This window comes from Chenopodium quinoa, unplaced genomic scaffold, assembly GCF_001683475.1.
Source record: "Chenopodium quinoa cultivar QQ74 unplaced genomic scaffold, ASM168347v1, whole genome shotgun sequence".
NCBI classification, from domain to species: domain Eukaryota; kingdom Viridiplantae; phylum Streptophyta; class Magnoliopsida; order Caryophyllales; family Amaranthaceae; genus Chenopodium; species Chenopodium quinoa.
Window position 1 is genome coordinate 478,752 of NW_018743732.1, and position 18,665 is coordinate 497,416.

At 34.6% G+C, this 18,665-nt stretch overlaps 3 protein-coding genes across 3 annotated transcripts; 2 read left to right on the forward strand and 1 right to left on the reverse strand.

Annotated features, from left to right (window-relative positions):
- Nucleotides 1–1,192: 1,192 nt before the first annotated feature.
- On the reverse strand, nt 1,193–3,568 carry LOC110684666 (short-chain dehydrogenase reductase 2a-like). Its single transcript, XM_021861101.1, has 2 exons — nt 3,205–3,568; nt 1,193–2,203 (listed from the first exon to the last, which is right to left on the reverse strand). Exons 1-2 carry the CDS (start codon nt 3,300–3,302, stop codon nt 1,375–1,377), a joined length of 927 nt encoding a protein of 308 aa, XP_021716793.1. The 5' UTR covers nt 3,303–3,568; the 3' UTR covers nt 1,193–1,374.
- Nucleotides 3,569–4,424: 856 nt separating this feature from the next.
- Nucleotides 4,425–12,197, forward strand: LOC110684667 (U2 small nuclear ribonucleoprotein B''-like). The gene is made up of 5 exons (XM_021861102.1): nt 4,425–4,732; nt 5,138–5,310; nt 7,337–7,430; nt 11,111–11,190; nt 11,632–12,197. The coding sequence occupies exons 1-5, from the start codon at nt 4,657–4,659 to the stop codon at nt 11,902–11,904; spliced, it is 696 nt and encodes a 231-aa protein (XP_021716794.1). The 5' UTR covers nt 4,425–4,656; the 3' UTR covers nt 11,905–12,197.
- An 850-nt stretch (nt 12,198–13,047) lies between these two features.
- Nucleotides 13,048–17,419, forward strand: LOC110684668 (F-box/LRR-repeat protein 3-like). The gene is made up of 8 exons (XM_021861103.1): nt 13,048–14,004; nt 14,971–15,096; nt 15,213–15,317; nt 15,412–15,805; nt 15,888–16,017; nt 16,178–16,472; nt 16,558–16,815; nt 17,000–17,419. The coding sequence occupies exons 1-8, from the start codon at nt 13,228–13,230 to the stop codon at nt 17,048–17,050; spliced, it is 2,136 nt and encodes a 711-aa protein (XP_021716795.1). The 5' UTR covers nt 13,048–13,227; the 3' UTR covers nt 17,051–17,419.
- The last annotated feature ends 1,246 nt before the right edge of the window (nt 17,420–18,665 follow it).

The window sequence follows — 18,665 nt, forward strand, 5'->3', positions numbered from 1 at the left end:
CTTATAATGAAAAAGAAGAAAATAAAAGGTTGAAATATATATATATATATATATATATATATATATATATATATATATATATATATATATATATATATATATATATATATATATATATAATCCTTTAATTGGATATATGTGAATGAATGTCAAGATATAGAATACTCCCTCAGTGCTCGATTTGTCCTATAACACTTTTGGTCAAGATCAATTTTATTTATTTTTAAACGAAAGCGTAAAGGTATTAAGAGAAGAAAAAAAAGTGTGTAGGGTGAGATTTAACTTAATTTAGAGGAAGTTTACAATATAAATAAAATTAATTTTCTGAATTGCGACCGCCTCTTTTTGTAATTTGTAATGTCGTTGACTATAAGTATTCTTACAATGAAAAAGAATTGGAAAATAAAATGTTGGAATTATCCTTTAATTGGATAGGTAAATGATATTCATCAAATACAAATACACAATACTTCAGATTCTTTGTGCTGGATCCTCCTTGACAATTCTCATCAAAATTTTACATATTTCTAATGAAAATGAAGAGGTACGGAGGGGAAAAAAAAAGTGTGCATGGTAAAATTGACTTAATTAGAAGAACAATAGATCGAAAAAAGATAGGAAAAAAAAATGTGATTATAATGATAATATGTAGGCATCCTAATACGAGTATATCGTAATAGTGAAAATTTAATTTATGGATGTACAAATATTTTTTTAATTCACAATCAAGTTGTGGGCAGGCAAATGTTACGTTGGAGTATTGAGCTATGGAATAATTAATAGCTAAGCATCTTTTCAAATGCTTGTCATGTCCAAAATTCAAACATACTCTCTCTCTCTCTCTTTTTTTTTTTTAAAGTCAAACCTACTTAGCTTGCATAATGCATTTATGAGATTGATTTACTATGTACGGAGGTTTTTTTTTTTTCCTTTGTGATTTTACTAGTACTCTTTGGAAAAAGAAAAAAAAAAGATTTGTCGAGAAAATTGAATTTTCAACCATTGGGGTTGGTGTCTTTGATGATTCAAATTGAAAGTTGACCAATGTTCTTAATATACTTTAAATATTTAAATACAAAGTACTTTTTATCTAATTGGAATACTTTCTTTTATGAATGTCAGTGTTATTACAAAATAGTATGTATTATGTAGTATAAATGTAATTGTCAAATTTAAAAGAATATAAGAGTTAAGAACACAAACATATTTGGTACAACACACCAAGTTTTTAATAAATAGATTGTGACAACTTTACACTAAATTAACGTGTAAACATTGTATCCACACTATAAAAATTTAGATTTTTTTTTTTTTTTCAATTTTGAATTTAAGGAAGAAAAACTACGAAAAGAAGAAAAAAAATGGTGGTATTGGTCACAAGCCAACACAGTTTTTGGAGGTAGTAAATCCACCATCAACAACAAGATTATGACCACTAACATACCTAGACTCATCGCTTGCAAGATAAAGTGCAGCCTCGGCTATGTCTTTGGCTTTCAAAGTAGCGCCTTTAAGTGTTGCTAATCCTCTCACAAACTCCTCCGTTTTCTCAACTTCTTTCTCACATGGCAACCCCAACTCCATCTCATCATCTTCGTCTTCGTCGTCACTTCTCCAAGCATTGATAAGCATAGAAGTGGCAACTCCAAAGGGTGATATACAATTAACTCGAATCCCGAACCGGCCCAACTCACACGCCGTGTTCTTTGTTAGCCCCACGATGGCATGTTTTGACGCTGTGTAGGCGTGGGGGCCCATACCGCCCATGAAGCCCGCCACGCTCGAGGTTGAGATAATGCAACCACCACCCCGTGGCATCATAACACGGGCAGCGTGTTTGATCCCTAAGGCCATACCCTTAACGTTGACCGACATGATGCGGTCAAACTCATCAGGGTCAAAATTGAGTATGCTTTTATTAGACTTTGTTTGTGACCCTAACACACCAGCGTTATTAAAGAGTATGTCTAGTCTGCCAAACTGTGACACGGCCGTGTCTACCATGTTGCAAACGTCGTCTTCGTTGCTGACGTCGCAGTGGACGAAGGTGGTGGAAGGAGCAAGAGAATCTGCCAATGCTTTACCTAGTGCATCTTCTACGTCCGCAATTACCACCTTAGCGCCGTGCTTTACAAATTGTTTAACCGTTGCTTCTCCTATTCCTCTTGCTCCACCCGTTACTATTGCAACTTTTCCCTCCAACCTACACAAACAAAATACAAGTATATTCTAATTAAGTAGGTGTACAAAAATAAAATAAAATAAAATAACATGCATTCATACTCCACTGCCACTGGCTATTACATACTACACAATAGTCCCTCCCAGTCTCCGACCACGTCCGTAATATATATATATATATTAATCCGTAATATTCTTCGTATAACTAAAGTTTTTGACACGCATATTTGACTGTCAAAACTTTAGTTATACGAAGTACGTACATTTTATTAAAAAAATTGATGTTTTGAAAATTTGTTTGTGAAGATGTATATAGCAATATTGCATTTGACAATAATGTTTGGCTAAGAAAATAAAAAATGATTTTATTAGACTTTTATTTTTGGTCTAGAGGGGACATTATTAGACTTATTTCAGTATTTTTTTTTTTATTATATATTTCAATATGTAGGTATTTTTGACATACGATGGAATACAACCAAAAAATGATGATGGATATAGATATGTCTAGATAATTAATCTTATTAAATAATATAGTACGAGTAACTGAAAAAATGATGGGAACCTGTAGATAATCTTATTAATTAATAGGAAGACAGGAAGTACATAACTGAAAAAATGATTGATGAAGATTGGTTTTGAAAACGGATGAAAATGAAAATTACTTAGAAACAATTTTATACATAGAAAATGCTTTAGTATTGAAAATTTTATATTTGTCAAAATAAAAGTGGTAGAATTATGGCCGGCTTTAGATTTGGAACATAGTAGAAAAGGAAAATTTGAGTATTATTAGTGTTGGTCAAACAATGTATAATAAGATCCACCGCTAACTAAAACAAAGTGTGAATTGAAGAAAGAAAAATACACAAATCTAACAAATTTTTTTAAGAAATTAAAACAAACACATTATACTTCCTCCGTTTCTCATCTTAGGTAAAACAAATACAAAGAAGTAATTAAAGAACAAATCAAGATAGAGGGAGTAATAATTAATAAAAAAAAAACGATAAATAAATATACCTTCGGAACGAGATAGAAGGGGCGTTATTATTATCTTTGCCCATAAGAAGAAATTTTTGATGAGTATTGGTTTCAGATATGACAGCAGCAGCAGGCATAATTTGAGTAGGAAGAATATAATTTGAGAAGAAGAAAATTAAAGGAAGAAGTTTAATTAGTAAAAGGGGGTTTGGTTTGGTTGGAGAAGTGGAACAGTGGGGACTAATAAGCAAAGTGAGATGAGCAGTGAAGTGAGGGAATTGAGAATGGTGGTGTGTTTTTATAATACTCTAACCAGCTTGGTCAAAATGTACAACCTGGCTTCCAAGGAACCTTCCCTTGTATTTTTATGCTATCTTCACCTTCTCGACCTATTATTCCCACTTTTGAGGATCTTCTCTTTCTCTTCTTTTTTTAAATTTCTGCCTTTCAATGGGAGTTGTACAACTACTCCCTTTGGTGTTTTCAGTTCATAGCTTTGACCGTACCGTCGTAGATTTTTACAAGGTTGAATTAAATGGAGCATAACATTGTGTAATTGGAGTGTGTCTCGATAGTTAAATTAAACAAGAAGTGAAACAAATATGTAAGATATTGTTAAGAGATGGGCATGGGCTGATACAACACGAGGGACTATGAGGCACGACACAAAATTGACTGGCATGAACATCATTTTTTCAAAAAAAAAAAAACAATTTTTTTTTTGGTGTTTAGAGAGCCACAAGGGTGAGTGATGAGAATCAATCCTAGGATCTCTTAGAATCGAGAGAGAAGCTATAACTCAGTCTCTCAAAAAAAGCAAATTTACGTCCATTGTTTTGTTTGCAAAGCAAGTATAAAAGCAATACTCCGTACAATAATACATGAATACCCCTATGGTTACCATATACATTTGGGAGAGCATGTGTCCTAATTGTTAGAGGTACATAATTTTTAGCATTTTAATTTAGTATCATCACGTCATTCATGGTCCCAACCAATAATAAAATTACTCCCAAAATTATGCTTATTCATTAATATATGATATGGTTTCCTAAACTCTTATCATCGTTACATTAAAAAGTTGTCTTATACGAAATACATATTACAAATGACATAGTGATCTTGGACGACTTAATTAATCGGGCTAGGTTGGTCATCTCTAACAAATATTTTGACACCATGCACTTGGGCTACTGATACTGAGCATACAAGTTATACAACCCATGTTGCGGTATTGCCATATGGTCGTTAATTCGTTATGGTCTTATACTCTCATCGAATTTCTTTGCAGGAATAAAAAAAAAAACAAGACCAAAAACAAAAAAATCGAACCAAAAGCCGTAGTCGAACAAGGGGGTTTTACCGCCTTGCTGAGTGTTTCTCTCTCCTCAACTCTGCATTCGACTGTTTAGGGCTTCGCAATTTTCTCCTTCTTCCCCCCGTTTTTTTTTTCTCTGAATCAAATCAATTCGATTAACATATTTTACGAAAATGATGTTATCCGGCGATATACCTCCTAATCAATCTATTTACGTTAAAAATCTCAATGAGAAGGTCAAGAAAGAAGGTAAACCCTAATTTTTTCACTCATTTTTAGCTTGTAATTTCTTCAATTTGCATCAATTTCATGCTTATGCTCTTTCTTATACTTGATTATCTTCAATTTTAGCTTCTCAGATTTCAGAAATATAAATGTCCTTTGATTTTAGGGTATAAATTAGGTTATCATGAATTTTGGGATTTCTAATTTTTGATGCAATGGCTGTTTTGTGATTGGTGACTTAGTTGGCAACTTTAAATCTCCCCAATTATTGTGAAATTGAACCAATTTACTTGGTAATTGAGAAATTTTAAGTGTTAATAGCTGTTGCTGTTGCCTCTTATTATGGGTGTGTAATTGTTGGGTTTGTATTTAGTTTTAGTTTCTGATTCAAGTATTTGAGCTAGTGAGAATTTCTTATGAATTTACCAGAATTGAAGCGGTCGCTTTACTGTTTATTCTCTCAATTTGGGAGGATCCTGGATGTTGTAGCTTTGAAGACACCTAAACTTCGAGGTCAAGCTTGGATTTGTTTTAGTGAGATTACAGCAGCGAGTAATGCTGTTCGGCAAATGCAGAATTTCCCTTTCTATGATAAACCTATCGTAAGTACATCCATTTCTAGCTGTCTTTCAATAGTTGTGTATTTAGTTGGTAAAATATGAAGGTGAGGGGTGAGGAGAAGAAGGAAGTATGGAAATGGTCAAATGGGTTTGATAGAGATATGGGGTCTATAAAAGATGGCACACTGCAATCAACTGAAATTGGTATGAGACCCTGCATTCTGCTGTCTGATTTGTACTGGTGGGCTCAGTAAATGTAATACAGTCAGAGTCTTACACTAGTATGTGTGAATAGGAATGCATATAGCTCCATAGGTCCAACATTTGTTTTACAAATACTTCCTCCATTCCGTTATAAATGCACCATTTGAGTTTCACGCTTACGAATACACAAGTTTAAAATTTAAAGTAATAATAAGGATATATTGGAAGTGAAAATATAGGCGAATCTAACAAGATCTCACAAAACTATAATTTCTTACATAGTTACATAAATTTCACAAAAGATGATGTGGATTTAAGCTCTTTTAAGTTAATAAAGAATCTAAAATCACACAAGTAACACAATCCTTCCAAATTCCTTAAGAAAATCAAAAAATTTAAGGACAACGAACCGAATATGACTTTAAAAACAACCACTCCTGGAACAAATTCAACGCCTACTCAAACTACTTAAACCACTCCTGGAACTAAGTATTTTGATGAACAAAACTTAGACTACTCCTAGAACTAAGAATTGAACGTTCTAATTATCAAAACAACTCTTTGAATTGAAAACTAGCAAAGCAAAGTTTAAGCAAAGCTAAACCAAAGCAAAGTTTAATCTGAATTTTTCATGTCCCTAAAAGCCATGAAAATACCCTATTTATAGACCAAAACTAACTAATTCTACTCCTACAAGGATTAGGACAAACCCCTAACCTTGTTCTCCAAGCATCCTAACTAGAATAGAATTACTACTTCTAATTAGAATAGGAAAATTAATCCTAAACAAACTCTAATTAACTAAAAACTTTCCTAACAACCTTAGGAAGTTTATAGCAACTAAATAACAAAAATTAAAACTTATCCTAAGTGCTTAAACCAAGAAACTCTTTTAAGTGAAAGTTAAAAACTTGCAAGCCAAACTCTAGAAAAAACTAAGTAAAATCAGAAATCATCCATTTCATTCCGGAGCTTTCACGACTCACACGCGCTGGCCCACGTCGTAGATGGACTCAAGGTGGTTGCAAGGAGGTGGCGCGTGGCCCTTGGAGTGGCGCGTGGCAATCGCAATCGCAATCGCCATCGGAAGCCGAATGTGTCATTTCTTCTTCCTTGGTGATCAAGCTTCCTTTTTTCCCAATTGATCTATTGAACCTTTCCTTGTTTATTTCCTTGCTTGGCAGCCTATAATGGAGTTCTTTAGACCTTCTAAAAGTGTATTAGATCCTTCAAAAGAATTAGCCTCTTGATTCACATCAAAAGATGGTTGAGAGGGAATGTGTGGACAGTGTACAAGTCCAAATAGTGCAATTTTTCAAGAATGGAGTAAGTAGAACATGAATCTCGTTAGTATTTGTTTGCTGTGAAGTTGGGGTTTGGTGTTTTACAAAGTATGCGCAGATAGTTACATCCTTGAGTGATGTTAACTTCCTACTTCCTCTATCTCATTGCTGAATATAAGTTTGTGATTTGATGGGAATATTGGTGAGAGTTAACATCAAATTTGAGAATCCAACTTTTAAAGAGGTTGCCACTAATGAACTTTTGACTACTCAACATGAACAATGGAACCAAATGTTGTTGAAAATGACTACAATATGAAGGGAGTATCGATCATTTTGAGATAGAGACATTTCTTCTTTAAAATGCAAGCTAACTACAGTTTATTGTTCTTTGGAAAACTTAATTTTAGATACTGGAAACTTTGATTCACCATCCCTATGATGTGTAATGTTGGCTTGGCACTCCAAGAAGTTTGATTTACTTAAGAGTCTTATTTCTGATACCCTGCAAGACACATGAATATAGTTACATATGCTAGTGTGTTTAACATTGTTTTGTACTTCTTGATGACTTCTTCCAGCGGATACAATACGCTAAATCCAAGTCAGATTGTATTGCGAAAGAAGAGGGAACTTATGTTCCTAAGGAAAAGAAGAAGAAACAAGAGGAGAAGGGTAAAAACCCTGTTCTATTCTTTGACTATTGTATTATCATATTACCAAAATTTTGTCATATGTGGTTATCAATTTTTGAGTAGTGGCTGTTTAGGACGCCATACTTACTTAATTCTTTGGTACATCTAGTATGTAATTACTGAGTGGCTTGAAAATCACTATGAGCAGGCAGGGAGGTTTATGTAATTTTGTCTGGCTCACCCACACCCACACCCAAACCCCAAAAACGCCAAAATATAAATAGAGAGGGAGAAAAGGGTCCAATTGGTCGCTACCTAGATCATGCATGCATTAGCTGTCCTTAGAGAATGTATTTGTAACCCCAATCTTTAGGATTGCAATGTGATCTTTTTCAATCATACATGTTCTTTTAGGGCTGTTTTCTGTAAATAAAATCACATAGGATTGCAAAAAAATTTTGTGGCTTGCTGTCTTGTCCCTTTTTTCCATCAATTATAGGCATATGTTTTAGCTATCAACTCTTAATGTTTCACCCATATGGATGTTCTTTAAACATAATATTTTTTATTTTTTTTTAATTATTATTATGTTTGCTCATAATTGTTTGTTAATGGTAGTTGTAGGATCTTAGATCCTTGATTTAATATTAAAAAACCTTCCATTGATAAAATCTTGATCAAGGGAAATAAACCATACATGTAAACATTAGTGGTATTTTCAGTCTTTTAGAATATAAGCCAATGGGTATGTTTGAAGATCACCCTTTTCTTGCTGTAGCAGGGTGGCCATTAACCCATTAGGAAAGATTTGTGTGAATAACCTAGTGCACAGAAAAGAGAAGATAAAGGGGTTCTATGAGAAACAGGTTAAAAAGAGTTTGTTGGTTGTCTTGGTAACTATTGTATGTTTAACAAAATATGTCAACAAGTCAAGAAGTTATATTCCATTGGGAAGGAGTGGCTTCACTGTTAAACATCTGGAATAGTGTGCGGGAGCAATGCGACTGTTGTTAGGCATGAGAAAATAGGCCAGTTATGCATTTTGGTCATTTGTCTAACATTATCTGTAATAGTCAGCTGATTTGGCATTAATTAAGACTATTTACGTGACTGTTAGCTGATGATCAAAGTGAGCAAATAGATAAAAATAAAATAAAAATAAAAGGTCTTAATGACGAGAGTTTGATCATTTGGCTTACTATTAGCAACAATCAATTAGACTTAAATCATTGAAAATGATAATGTTCACAATGTTTGAAGAGAGTGATAAGGGCTAACATAAGAAAAGGGTTACTTAGGACATTTTAGTTATTTTGTCAACTGTTAGATATCTAACAATTAGCCAAATAAAAATTCTTATTGGGAAAGAGTATATCTATTTGGCTAACTGTTAGGTATCTAATAGTTAGCGAAATGACCATAAAGAGTGTGTGTGTGTTTGTGTGTGTGAGTGAGGGAGAGAAAAAGAGAAAAAAAAAGGAATTACAATAATAGGATAAGGTGTCCTTAGAATCAAACACTTAACATGTATACAAATCAATGTATAAAAAAGCTTAAGGTGTCCTTAGAATCAATGTATAATAATAGGATAAGGTGTCCTTAGAATCAAACACTTAACATGTATACAAATCAATGTATAAAAAAGCTTAAGGTGCAATGCGGCGATGAAGGACTTGCTGCGCCATTTCCTAGAGGCGTGCCTCTTTGAAGTGAGGCACACAATATAAAACAGATAAAGAAATTTGCTTATGTGCGCCTCAGGTGCGCCTCTTTGAATGTGCCTTGCCTAGAGCAAAAAAGGCGCTTTACCCTAATCGTCGAGCGCCTTAGCGCGCCTTTTTATACACTGATACAAATTAGCCCAATTCCTTTGCAAGTCCTTAATTGTGTAGCTTTGGAAAGTCCCGATTGCCTTAATCCATAAAGACGCTGACAAATTTACTTTATCTCATAGTAAGTTGGGACAATACACCATTAATAGTGCGACCATTTATCTCCAGCCAAATACTAAATATTACTTATTATTACCAATCACTCCATTTCTTCAAAGCAACTTCTTGTTTTTCACCACTCCAAACCCTACAAAATGAATCCATAGCTACTCTTCTATCTTTCAAAGAGCGTACTTAGTTTGCTTCACACATCATAAACACTCGTCTTTTCCTTTCTCTCATCCTATGATCTGTGAAATATGGATCATTTTTTTAATGCTGCTTTTATTTATTCTATACTTTCTTCATCTGCCTTGAAATATTAGGCATCTGTATGTTTAGTACATAAAGTAAGGAGCGCTTAAATGCTGTATTGAGGTATTTGACATGTGTTTGGCATTAGGTTCTGGAATGGAAATTAGAGTTTATTTTTTTTAATTTTTATGAGTAGCATTTAGTATTGAACTAGCCAATAGTGTTAATGGTTATGTTTTAGCAGTTACTTTAAAATTTGGAGTTGTGCTAAGAAAAGCTATTAAAAGTTCATGTTTTTTTGATTTTTTAATTTATATTATTATTATTTATGCATCTCGTGTTATCTGCAATAATTAAATTTGTTATCTTTTTGTTGCTTATCTATGGTATTTTGCACTTGTGCTGAACACTTATATAAGATAATTATTTTGACAACTAATCTCTAACTGCTAACTTCTAACCACTAGCTGGAACAACTTAGAGCAATACAACAACTATTGTTGCCGTACAGACCTTCACTACTTCAGTAATCATAAGAAGCTGGATATGTTGTGAATAAAAAACAAAAAAAAGGGAAAAAAAGTGGAAAATTGATATATATATATATATATATATATATATATATATATATATATATATCAGGATATAATACTTGGGTTATTTTACTATATGCTTATTCTTGGCCATCCAAGCGTTTATGTTATTGGCCTTAAATTTCCCTTTTGAGGTTTTTTGAGAACTTTAAGTATGTACCTCAATCCTGCGTAGACCCCTTTTTTTGTGGTTGCTTTGGGGGGGGGGGGGTTGGGGGGAACTAACATGCATGCTAGATACTTTCTGAATATTCGTGCAAAATATCCAAAAAGAAAGTACCTTCACATCCCAATATGTTATCTAACTGACCTCCTTGCCTCATTGTAGGAGTGTTGTTTGAGGCATGTGGCAGGTTATGGTCATGTATGAAATAGTTAACCCATTGAGAGCTCACATATTCAAGATCTGTAATTTAACTGTAACTAATATCAGTAGATATTTAAGGGAAACTTTCTATGATTGGAAAGAGATCATTGGTAGGCTGGATCATCTTCATGCATGCTAGATAATCTCTGAATGTTTGTGCAAAATATATAAAAATAAAAAATAAAATTACCTTGATGTCCCAATATATTTTCTCTATGTAACTGATCTCCTTGTCTCACTGCAGGTTATGGTCATGCTCTTATGAAATAATTTACCCATTGAGAGCCCACATACTCACAATTTGTAATTTATACTGCCAAACCTTTGTTTTTCTGAAGTTTGAGTAACCTTATTCTGGCCTGTAGTATGTTTTGTGTGCGTAGTAGCTGTTATCCATTAGCAATATATCTATTATTATCAGTGAAGCATGCGTTTTTGGCTACTACTGTGATTTGGAGATTAACTATTATGTAGACCTCAGATAACGGCATATCAGCCATTCATTAAATACTTTTTCCTAACTCGGAACAAGGCTAGTTTTATCTGATTTTAAGAAGTTTTTTCCTTTCTCCAGGTGAAAGGAAGCGTCATCCAGAAGACCAAACTGGTGCTGCTGCTAATGGAAATGCTTCTCAAACCGATGGTGGCCCATCTGTAAGTATACTGCTCAGAAGTTCTGTTCTTTTCACCTAAAAACAACATTTTTTAGACAAGTTCTGCAAGTTCGAACAACTTCCAATAAGGCTTGGCGATGCTGACCAAAAGCTATGTTCTCCATAATATGCTATTTACAAACACCAAATTTTGCTCTGTATTTGCCCATTTTTATTTTAAAAGTTTGGCTCATTGTGAGACACATACAAAGTATAAAGATGCGACAAGCGAAAGGAGAGTTCTAGTGTACAGTACTTGGTGCCACTTTCCCACTTCACAAAGTTTTCAATTCTATGAAAAACCTTGGATGGTTATGTTAGTACATAAGAACTATCATGAATGGACTGGTGTCACACTGTCACTAGTTCTTGTTGTTTACTGTTCTGGGGTATTGTTCTATATTGTTTGAAGCTAATGGTCAATGCTTTATTGCTATTACAGGCTACACATCGCAAGACTGGTGCACAGGAATCTGCAGCTCCAAACAATATTTTGTTTGTACAAAACCTGCCCTATGAAACAACCAGTATAATGCTGCAAATGCTCTTCCAACAGTACCCAGGTTTCAGGGAAGTGCGGATGATTGAAGCAAAGCCAGGCATTGCCTTTGTGGAGTTTGATGATGAGGACAAAGCTGCAATAGCAATGCAGGCGCTTCAGGGCTTCAAAGTTACACCACAGAATCCCATGGAAATCACTTACGCTAAGAAATGATTTTATTCCGTACCCTTTTGTGGGAGTGTGATTGTCAATGGCAGCTGTAGACTGTAGTTCTACCATATGTAAGATACAAAGAGAAAAGTGTCAAATTTTCTTCCAAGGTGTCCTGCATTATTGCATTAAGTTAATTGTACATCAGATGATATCCTGTTACCTGTTATGAGAAGGTCTGGTTTTTTAGAGCAGCTATAGTTATAAACTAGCTAGTATTAGTGAGAAACATATTTCAATTTGTTCAAAACTCGTTTTCCATACGATTAATCGATAATTATGTGGTTATTGGCGAATGGAATCTTATAGTTTTAGTTTGTTTTCAAGGAGATTGTCTTAGGGCTTATTCGTGCCTCCCACAACGATTGCAATTTCTATGACCCCAATAAAGCTGCATAATTACGGTTTGTCAATGTGCCATCCTCACATCCAACCATAGGGCCTCTAGATCCATATAGCTCATACATAAGCCCTTTTTGAATGTGGCTTCGCATGAAGGATATATACTACGGTTTTCCTTACTCTCAAATCAACAACCTTACTCTCATCAAAGTCAAAATCAACTAGGCGACGTAGATCAGATAAGAGTACTCTTCCAAGCATTTCTTATCATTTGAATGAAAACTACAAAAGCATAATCTTGTCACCTCCACCGGTTAGAATATGCGGAGTAACCATTTTCCTATGTTCCTAACATAACTACATAAGGAAACCATTGTCATCTCCTTAAATTCCTTTCATATACGGAGTATTATTTTATTAAAGCATAAATCATGTTCCATAATATTACAATTCTTGGTTAGTACATCGTCCCTTTTATTATCTTTTTAAATTACCACTAATATAAATAGTATGTTAATATGATAAACAAATACATGGACTAAATAACTCTAGCCATTAATTAAATTATACTCCCTCTATTTTTAAATGTTTGCTCCATTTCTACGTTTTGCACTATTTATTTATCCTACTTTAACTAATGTTTGTGATTTATACATAAAAAAAAATATAGTTTTGTGGATACTTGTTGGAATCATCTCAATGAATAGATTATTAATTTTCAATTGTTAGAATTTATAGTCGTTGATAGTTAAAGATATTATTGATCAAAAGATTAACATCGACATACGTGCTCAGGAAAAATAGAGCAAGTATTTAAGAAGGGAACGAGTACTAGCAATACTAATTAATAACCAAAGGTTAATCTCGAAACTTTATTTTTGCTCATAAAAGTATAATAACTTTTTTTAAAAAAATTATTTATGAAAACAATCGTACTAGGAAGTGCACTTGTACTTAAACTTCCTCAAATATGGTCTGCCCCAGATGATATCACACCCTCTCCCACTTACTACCTTCTTCCCAACTTTCCTCAAAATAACAAAAAATTCAACCATTTTTCTTCTACAATTAGAAACTACTTCTTCCTGTACTTTCCTCCATTTTCTCTCCTCCAATCCTTCAATGGCGAAATCAATGAAGCATGAGAACAATAACCCTTTCGACCTCCTTAACGAAGAACTCCTCTTCATAATCCTCGATCATCTCTCCATTGACGACCACCTCTCTGTTAAATCATTTTCTCTCTCCTCAAAATTATTCCACTCCGCCGAATCACAACACCGAAGATCCGCCAAACTCCTCCGACCCGAATTCCTCCCTTGCGTTCTTCGTCGTTACCCGTTTCTCTCTCATCTCGACCTCTCTCTCTGTCCTCGAATCACTGATACCCAGCTCCAAACGACGTCGTCTTTGGGACCCGTTTTGCGGTCCATTAAGCTGACTTTGTGTAGGTTTGTAACCGGGTTAGGGGTTTCGGATCTGGTATCAAAATGCCCGAATTTGGTGGAGCTGGATCTTAGTAATGGTACTGAGCTTAGTGATTCTGCTGCTGCCGCCATTGCTGGAGCACAGAATTTGGAGAGGTTGGTAATGGTGAGATGTAAACGGGTTTCGGATATGGGTATTGGGTGTATTGCTGTTGGTTGTAAGAAATTGAAGAGGGTTAGTTTGAAATGGTGTTTAAGGGTTACTGATTTAGGGGTTGGTCTTCTTGCCCTTAAATGCAAGGGCCTTTGCTCTTTGGATCTTTCTTATGTTCCGGTATTTGATTTTCTCTTTTTCTTTTATCTTCGTGTTTGCCATTTAAAGTGTTCCATTTTCGAATATGTACATTGAAGTGATTTTAATACGTTACCATATCACATGACTATGTTTTTTCGTGTATGTAAGAGTTTTGGTTAGCCATGAGTAATGCGAGTATTTTACGACTTCAGTGGACAGTTGGACCCTGGAGATACTAAGTTAACGTACGAATTAATACCAATAGGGTCCCACTAAAGTGTCAAGGACTCGGGTTACTGTAGGAAGAGACTTTATCTATAGTTTTGGCTTTGTGTAGGAGATCAAAATGGGACTGTGGGAGTGGTATATTGAAAATTCAGAGTGGCATTACTTATGTGGGATGAAATTTTTTATTAAGTGGACAAATACTGCAGCATTTTTAAGAAGTAATTATGGTTTTGGTTGATTAAGTGATATTCTTGATGATTAGTCATACATTCTGCAAATGTGAATAAATTTTTTTTGCATTATAATGTTATTGGGCTTCTGCATGTTTATGTAGACTTTATTGACTATGATTACACTTATGTATGTAATGATTCTTATTTAGGAACAGATTTAGTACCAAGCATGTCTTATATCTAATACATATCAATTACATCGTGATGGTGACACGCTTTAGTTATGTCTTGACCGTATGTGAAGCAAGATGTCACGACTTATCTTCTTAGCCACCAAGCAAAGTACAAAACACTTATACGGTTATACCTATACCATTTTTGCTTACAAAAAAACTAATTGATTAACGATTGCTCCAACTAGGTAGCGAGAAGGTGATTAGGATAGTTATCTGTGCTGAATGAAATTTTTGTGTTAGGCTTCTTTATGATGCAAGTAGCTGCTGTTCGTCTTGTAAGCATTTAAAGTTAATTCAGCTCTTTTGCATTTGCACAATAAATAATCATTTACTTGAAAGATACTTATCCTTATTTACATGTATAACAGATTACAGAGAAAAGCCTTAAGCCTATATTGCAATTATCTTCTCTGGAAGATCTAGTGTTAGTGGGATGTCTTGGCATTGATGATGACGGACTTGGTTTACTTGAAAAAGGTCACACTATGTTAAAGGTCTGCAATTTCTTGTGCCAGATCATATCCTTACTTAATACATTTTCTTGTAGTTTCTGACTTCAAAATTCTAACCCCCTCTATTTTGCTCTTTATCCATCTTATCACTTCAATAGACACTTGATTTATCCAACCGTCAGAACATCAGTCACACTGGTTTAGCCAATTTGACTAGAGGTGCTGGATCCCTGAAAGAGATCATATTGGCATATGGCTCAGCTGTAAGTACCAAGAGATCTATGCACTTTTCTTATATTTTTACAAGTTATCTAAAGCAGAATAGTATGATTAATTTATAATTTTTCTCGAGTTCAGGTTACTCTTGACATAGCGAAGTGTCTTCAGAATCTCTCAATGTTGCAGTGTCTGAAGTTAGATGGTTCCCCAGTCACTTGCTCTGCATTGAGGATGATAGGAAACTGGTCTGGTTCTCTCAGGGAGCTGAGCCTGAGTAAATGCTCAGGTGTAACTGATGAAGGAATTGCCTGTATCGTCAGGAAGCATACAGAATTGAGAAAATTAGACATCACTTGCTGCCGCAAGATATCATTGGTGTCAATTGACTGTATCACAAGGTCATGTACTGCTCTCACTTCCCTTAAGATGGAGGCTTGCTCTCATATCTCTGCAGATGCTTTTGTATTGATTGGACTGCGTTGTCGAGTCTTGGAGGAATTGGATGCAACAGACAATAATATAGATGATGAAGGTTCGCTTCTACAATGCAGCTTGAAATCCCTTTCCTTCTTGTCACTCTTTTAGTAACAAGGTTATGACCACTCCTATTGCAGGTCTAAAATCTATTTCTAGATGTTCTAGGCTTTCCTGCTTGAAGTTAGGGATCTGTCTTGGCATTACTGATGAAGGGTTGATTCAAGTTGGGATACATTGCTCTAAGCTAAAAGAGATTGATTTATACAGGTAAATTTGATAGATTGCTGGAGTTATTAGCTTGACAGTGTCATTAAAACATTTGGCTAGAGATTACATTACTGAAAAAATCGAGCTGCAAACTCAAATTACATTAATTGCTTCCAAATTCCAATATTATTAGTAATTAAGCCCTTTTGTTTTCTACCAGAGCCGTAAGAATATCTGATAAAGGCATTGCATCAGTAGCTGAAGGCTGCCCTATCCTTGAGTTGATCAACATAGCATATTGTGATCAAGTTACGGATGTCTCTCTAATAATGTTATCAAATTGTTCGAGATTAAAAGCATTGGAAGCTAGAGGTTGCTCTCATATCACATCAAAAGGTCTGGCAGCCATTGCTGCTGGATGCGGGCAACTTGCTGTCCTAGACATAAAGAAATGTTTCAGAATTGACAACTCCGGAATGATTCCTCTGGCTCGTCATTCTTTGAACCTCAAACAGGTATAAAATCAAATTCGTAATTGTTGTTTCTTAGCTCATTATCCTATTCACAACTCTAACGGACTACTTTTATCAATGTCGGCAGATAAATCTGTCGTATTGCTCAGTTACAGATGCTGGACTGTTAGCATTAGCGAGCAGAAGCCCATTGCAGAACATGACGGTATTACATCTGGCTGGATTGAGCCCAAATGGGCTAGCAGCAGCCTTGCTGGCATGCAGGGGATTAAAGAAAGCGAAGATCCACGAATCCTTTAAAGCTCTGCTTCCTCAAATCCTTCTTGATCACATGGAGAGCCGTGGTTGTGTGTTTCACTGGAGAGACAAAGCCTTTCAGCCTCAGGTGATCAATCTTCTCAGTTGTCCTCTTATTTAATTTCAAACCAAATCCCCTCTTGTCTCATGCTTAATAAATTTGTTAACAAATGACTGAGAATATCTGAAGTTATTGACTTATCATTAATATTTAGATGACTGAATTATATGGTTGACAAATGATTGAGAAAATTCCTTTATGACTTGGGCAGGTTGACACAGACCCATTGAACTGGAACCTACAGAGTAATAGACACTCCTGACCCATTTGACACTCCATTTGGACCTGGAAGAAGAAACACATACGACGACTATGAGTACTAATTTATTGTAATTTTATTTAGCTTTCCTTTTTCCTGTTTCTCCCCTAATCACTAATCTGTTGTTTGTGCTTTTTTTTTTTTTTTTTTTTATTATTTTTTTATATAGAAAGAAACCTCATGAAATCGGCAATAATGAGGCATATCTGATAAGGACTTAATTTAACACAAGTATGTTAATTAATTAAAATAATTATAGTACGTTGTCAACTGCGTGATATTGTTATTTTTTAAGTGTGGATAACTTATAAATTTATTATGGTTGTATTAATGTCAACCAACCAAATGAGGTTGACAAGATTTCATACAGAATTGGTCCATCAATTTATGATGTGTTCACACAATATGCTACAGTAATTTCATACTGTATTAGCTTTCCAAATAATTGTACTTGGTATCAAATACCGCTTAATATTACTTTGCACTTTCTTGTTAAATCCCTGATATCCCTATCCCCCCTTCCCCTTCCCCTTCCCCTTCCCCTCCCCTCCAATCTCTCCTCTCCTTATTCTAGCTTCTTGAACTAAGATCTGCTCTTACATACATCCGAGTGTATGATACGCGAGTAATTAGCATGAGTAATACGGGCGCCACAAGGCCATGGGAACATACATACATTAAGAGCTATACGAGTACCTACATCGTATATTCGGATCTACGATGGCCAAAAAAGAAAAAAAAATACTTTTCTCTAAAATGGAAAAGTATAATGTGGGATAAAAGAAAGAAGAAAAAGAAAAGTAAACAGTTATACAAATGGAAATTTGGGAGAAAAGAGAGGTTGTTGGGTAGCCATTAGGAAGAAGCCACACTCGTGCTACATATGAAAAGGGGACCCACCCAGAAATTATGGAAATGTTACCCATTAATTTGTCTCTCTTTATTTTCTGGTATAATTGTATTCGTATCTTAGTCAGCCGCCTCTAGTGTCTGTTTTGTAATTGTATTGTATCCTAATCAGCAATCCAGTCAAACCCACATATTTTGACCAGTTTAGTCTCTTTCATCTTTTTTATTTTTAGTTTTTTTTTTCATTTTTAAGTGTTATTGCCGTGGGAATTCCACGGTCAAATGCCTCATCACCTTCTTAGAAGATGCCCATCTCTTCTTATAGCTTTTCCCTTGCGCGTTACGTGACCCTTTTACATTCCCCTTTTTTTATTTTATTATTATTATCATGCCTACCTAATATCGTCTTTTACTGCTCATTTGGGCGGTATACCTAAGTTTTATTTCTTTTACGAATTGTTGATTAATTTCTAACTTAATACTCCGTACTAAAAAAAGAAAATACATTAATGCTTATTAGCATTACCCTTTTTTTGAAAAAGTATCCTATTGAATTTTTACCATTTTAGTGAGACCGATACGTAGTATAATTTAATTACTCTGTACAACTTTTATACCGAAATACTAAATACTCATGTGGAAATTAAAAAAAAAAAAAAATTATCATTACAAGATGAATAAATTAGCTCACATAAAAAATCACATGAAAAAAATCTCACCACCCCATTTGTATTGAATTGAACCCTATAAAAGTCTCTCCCTTTCCACC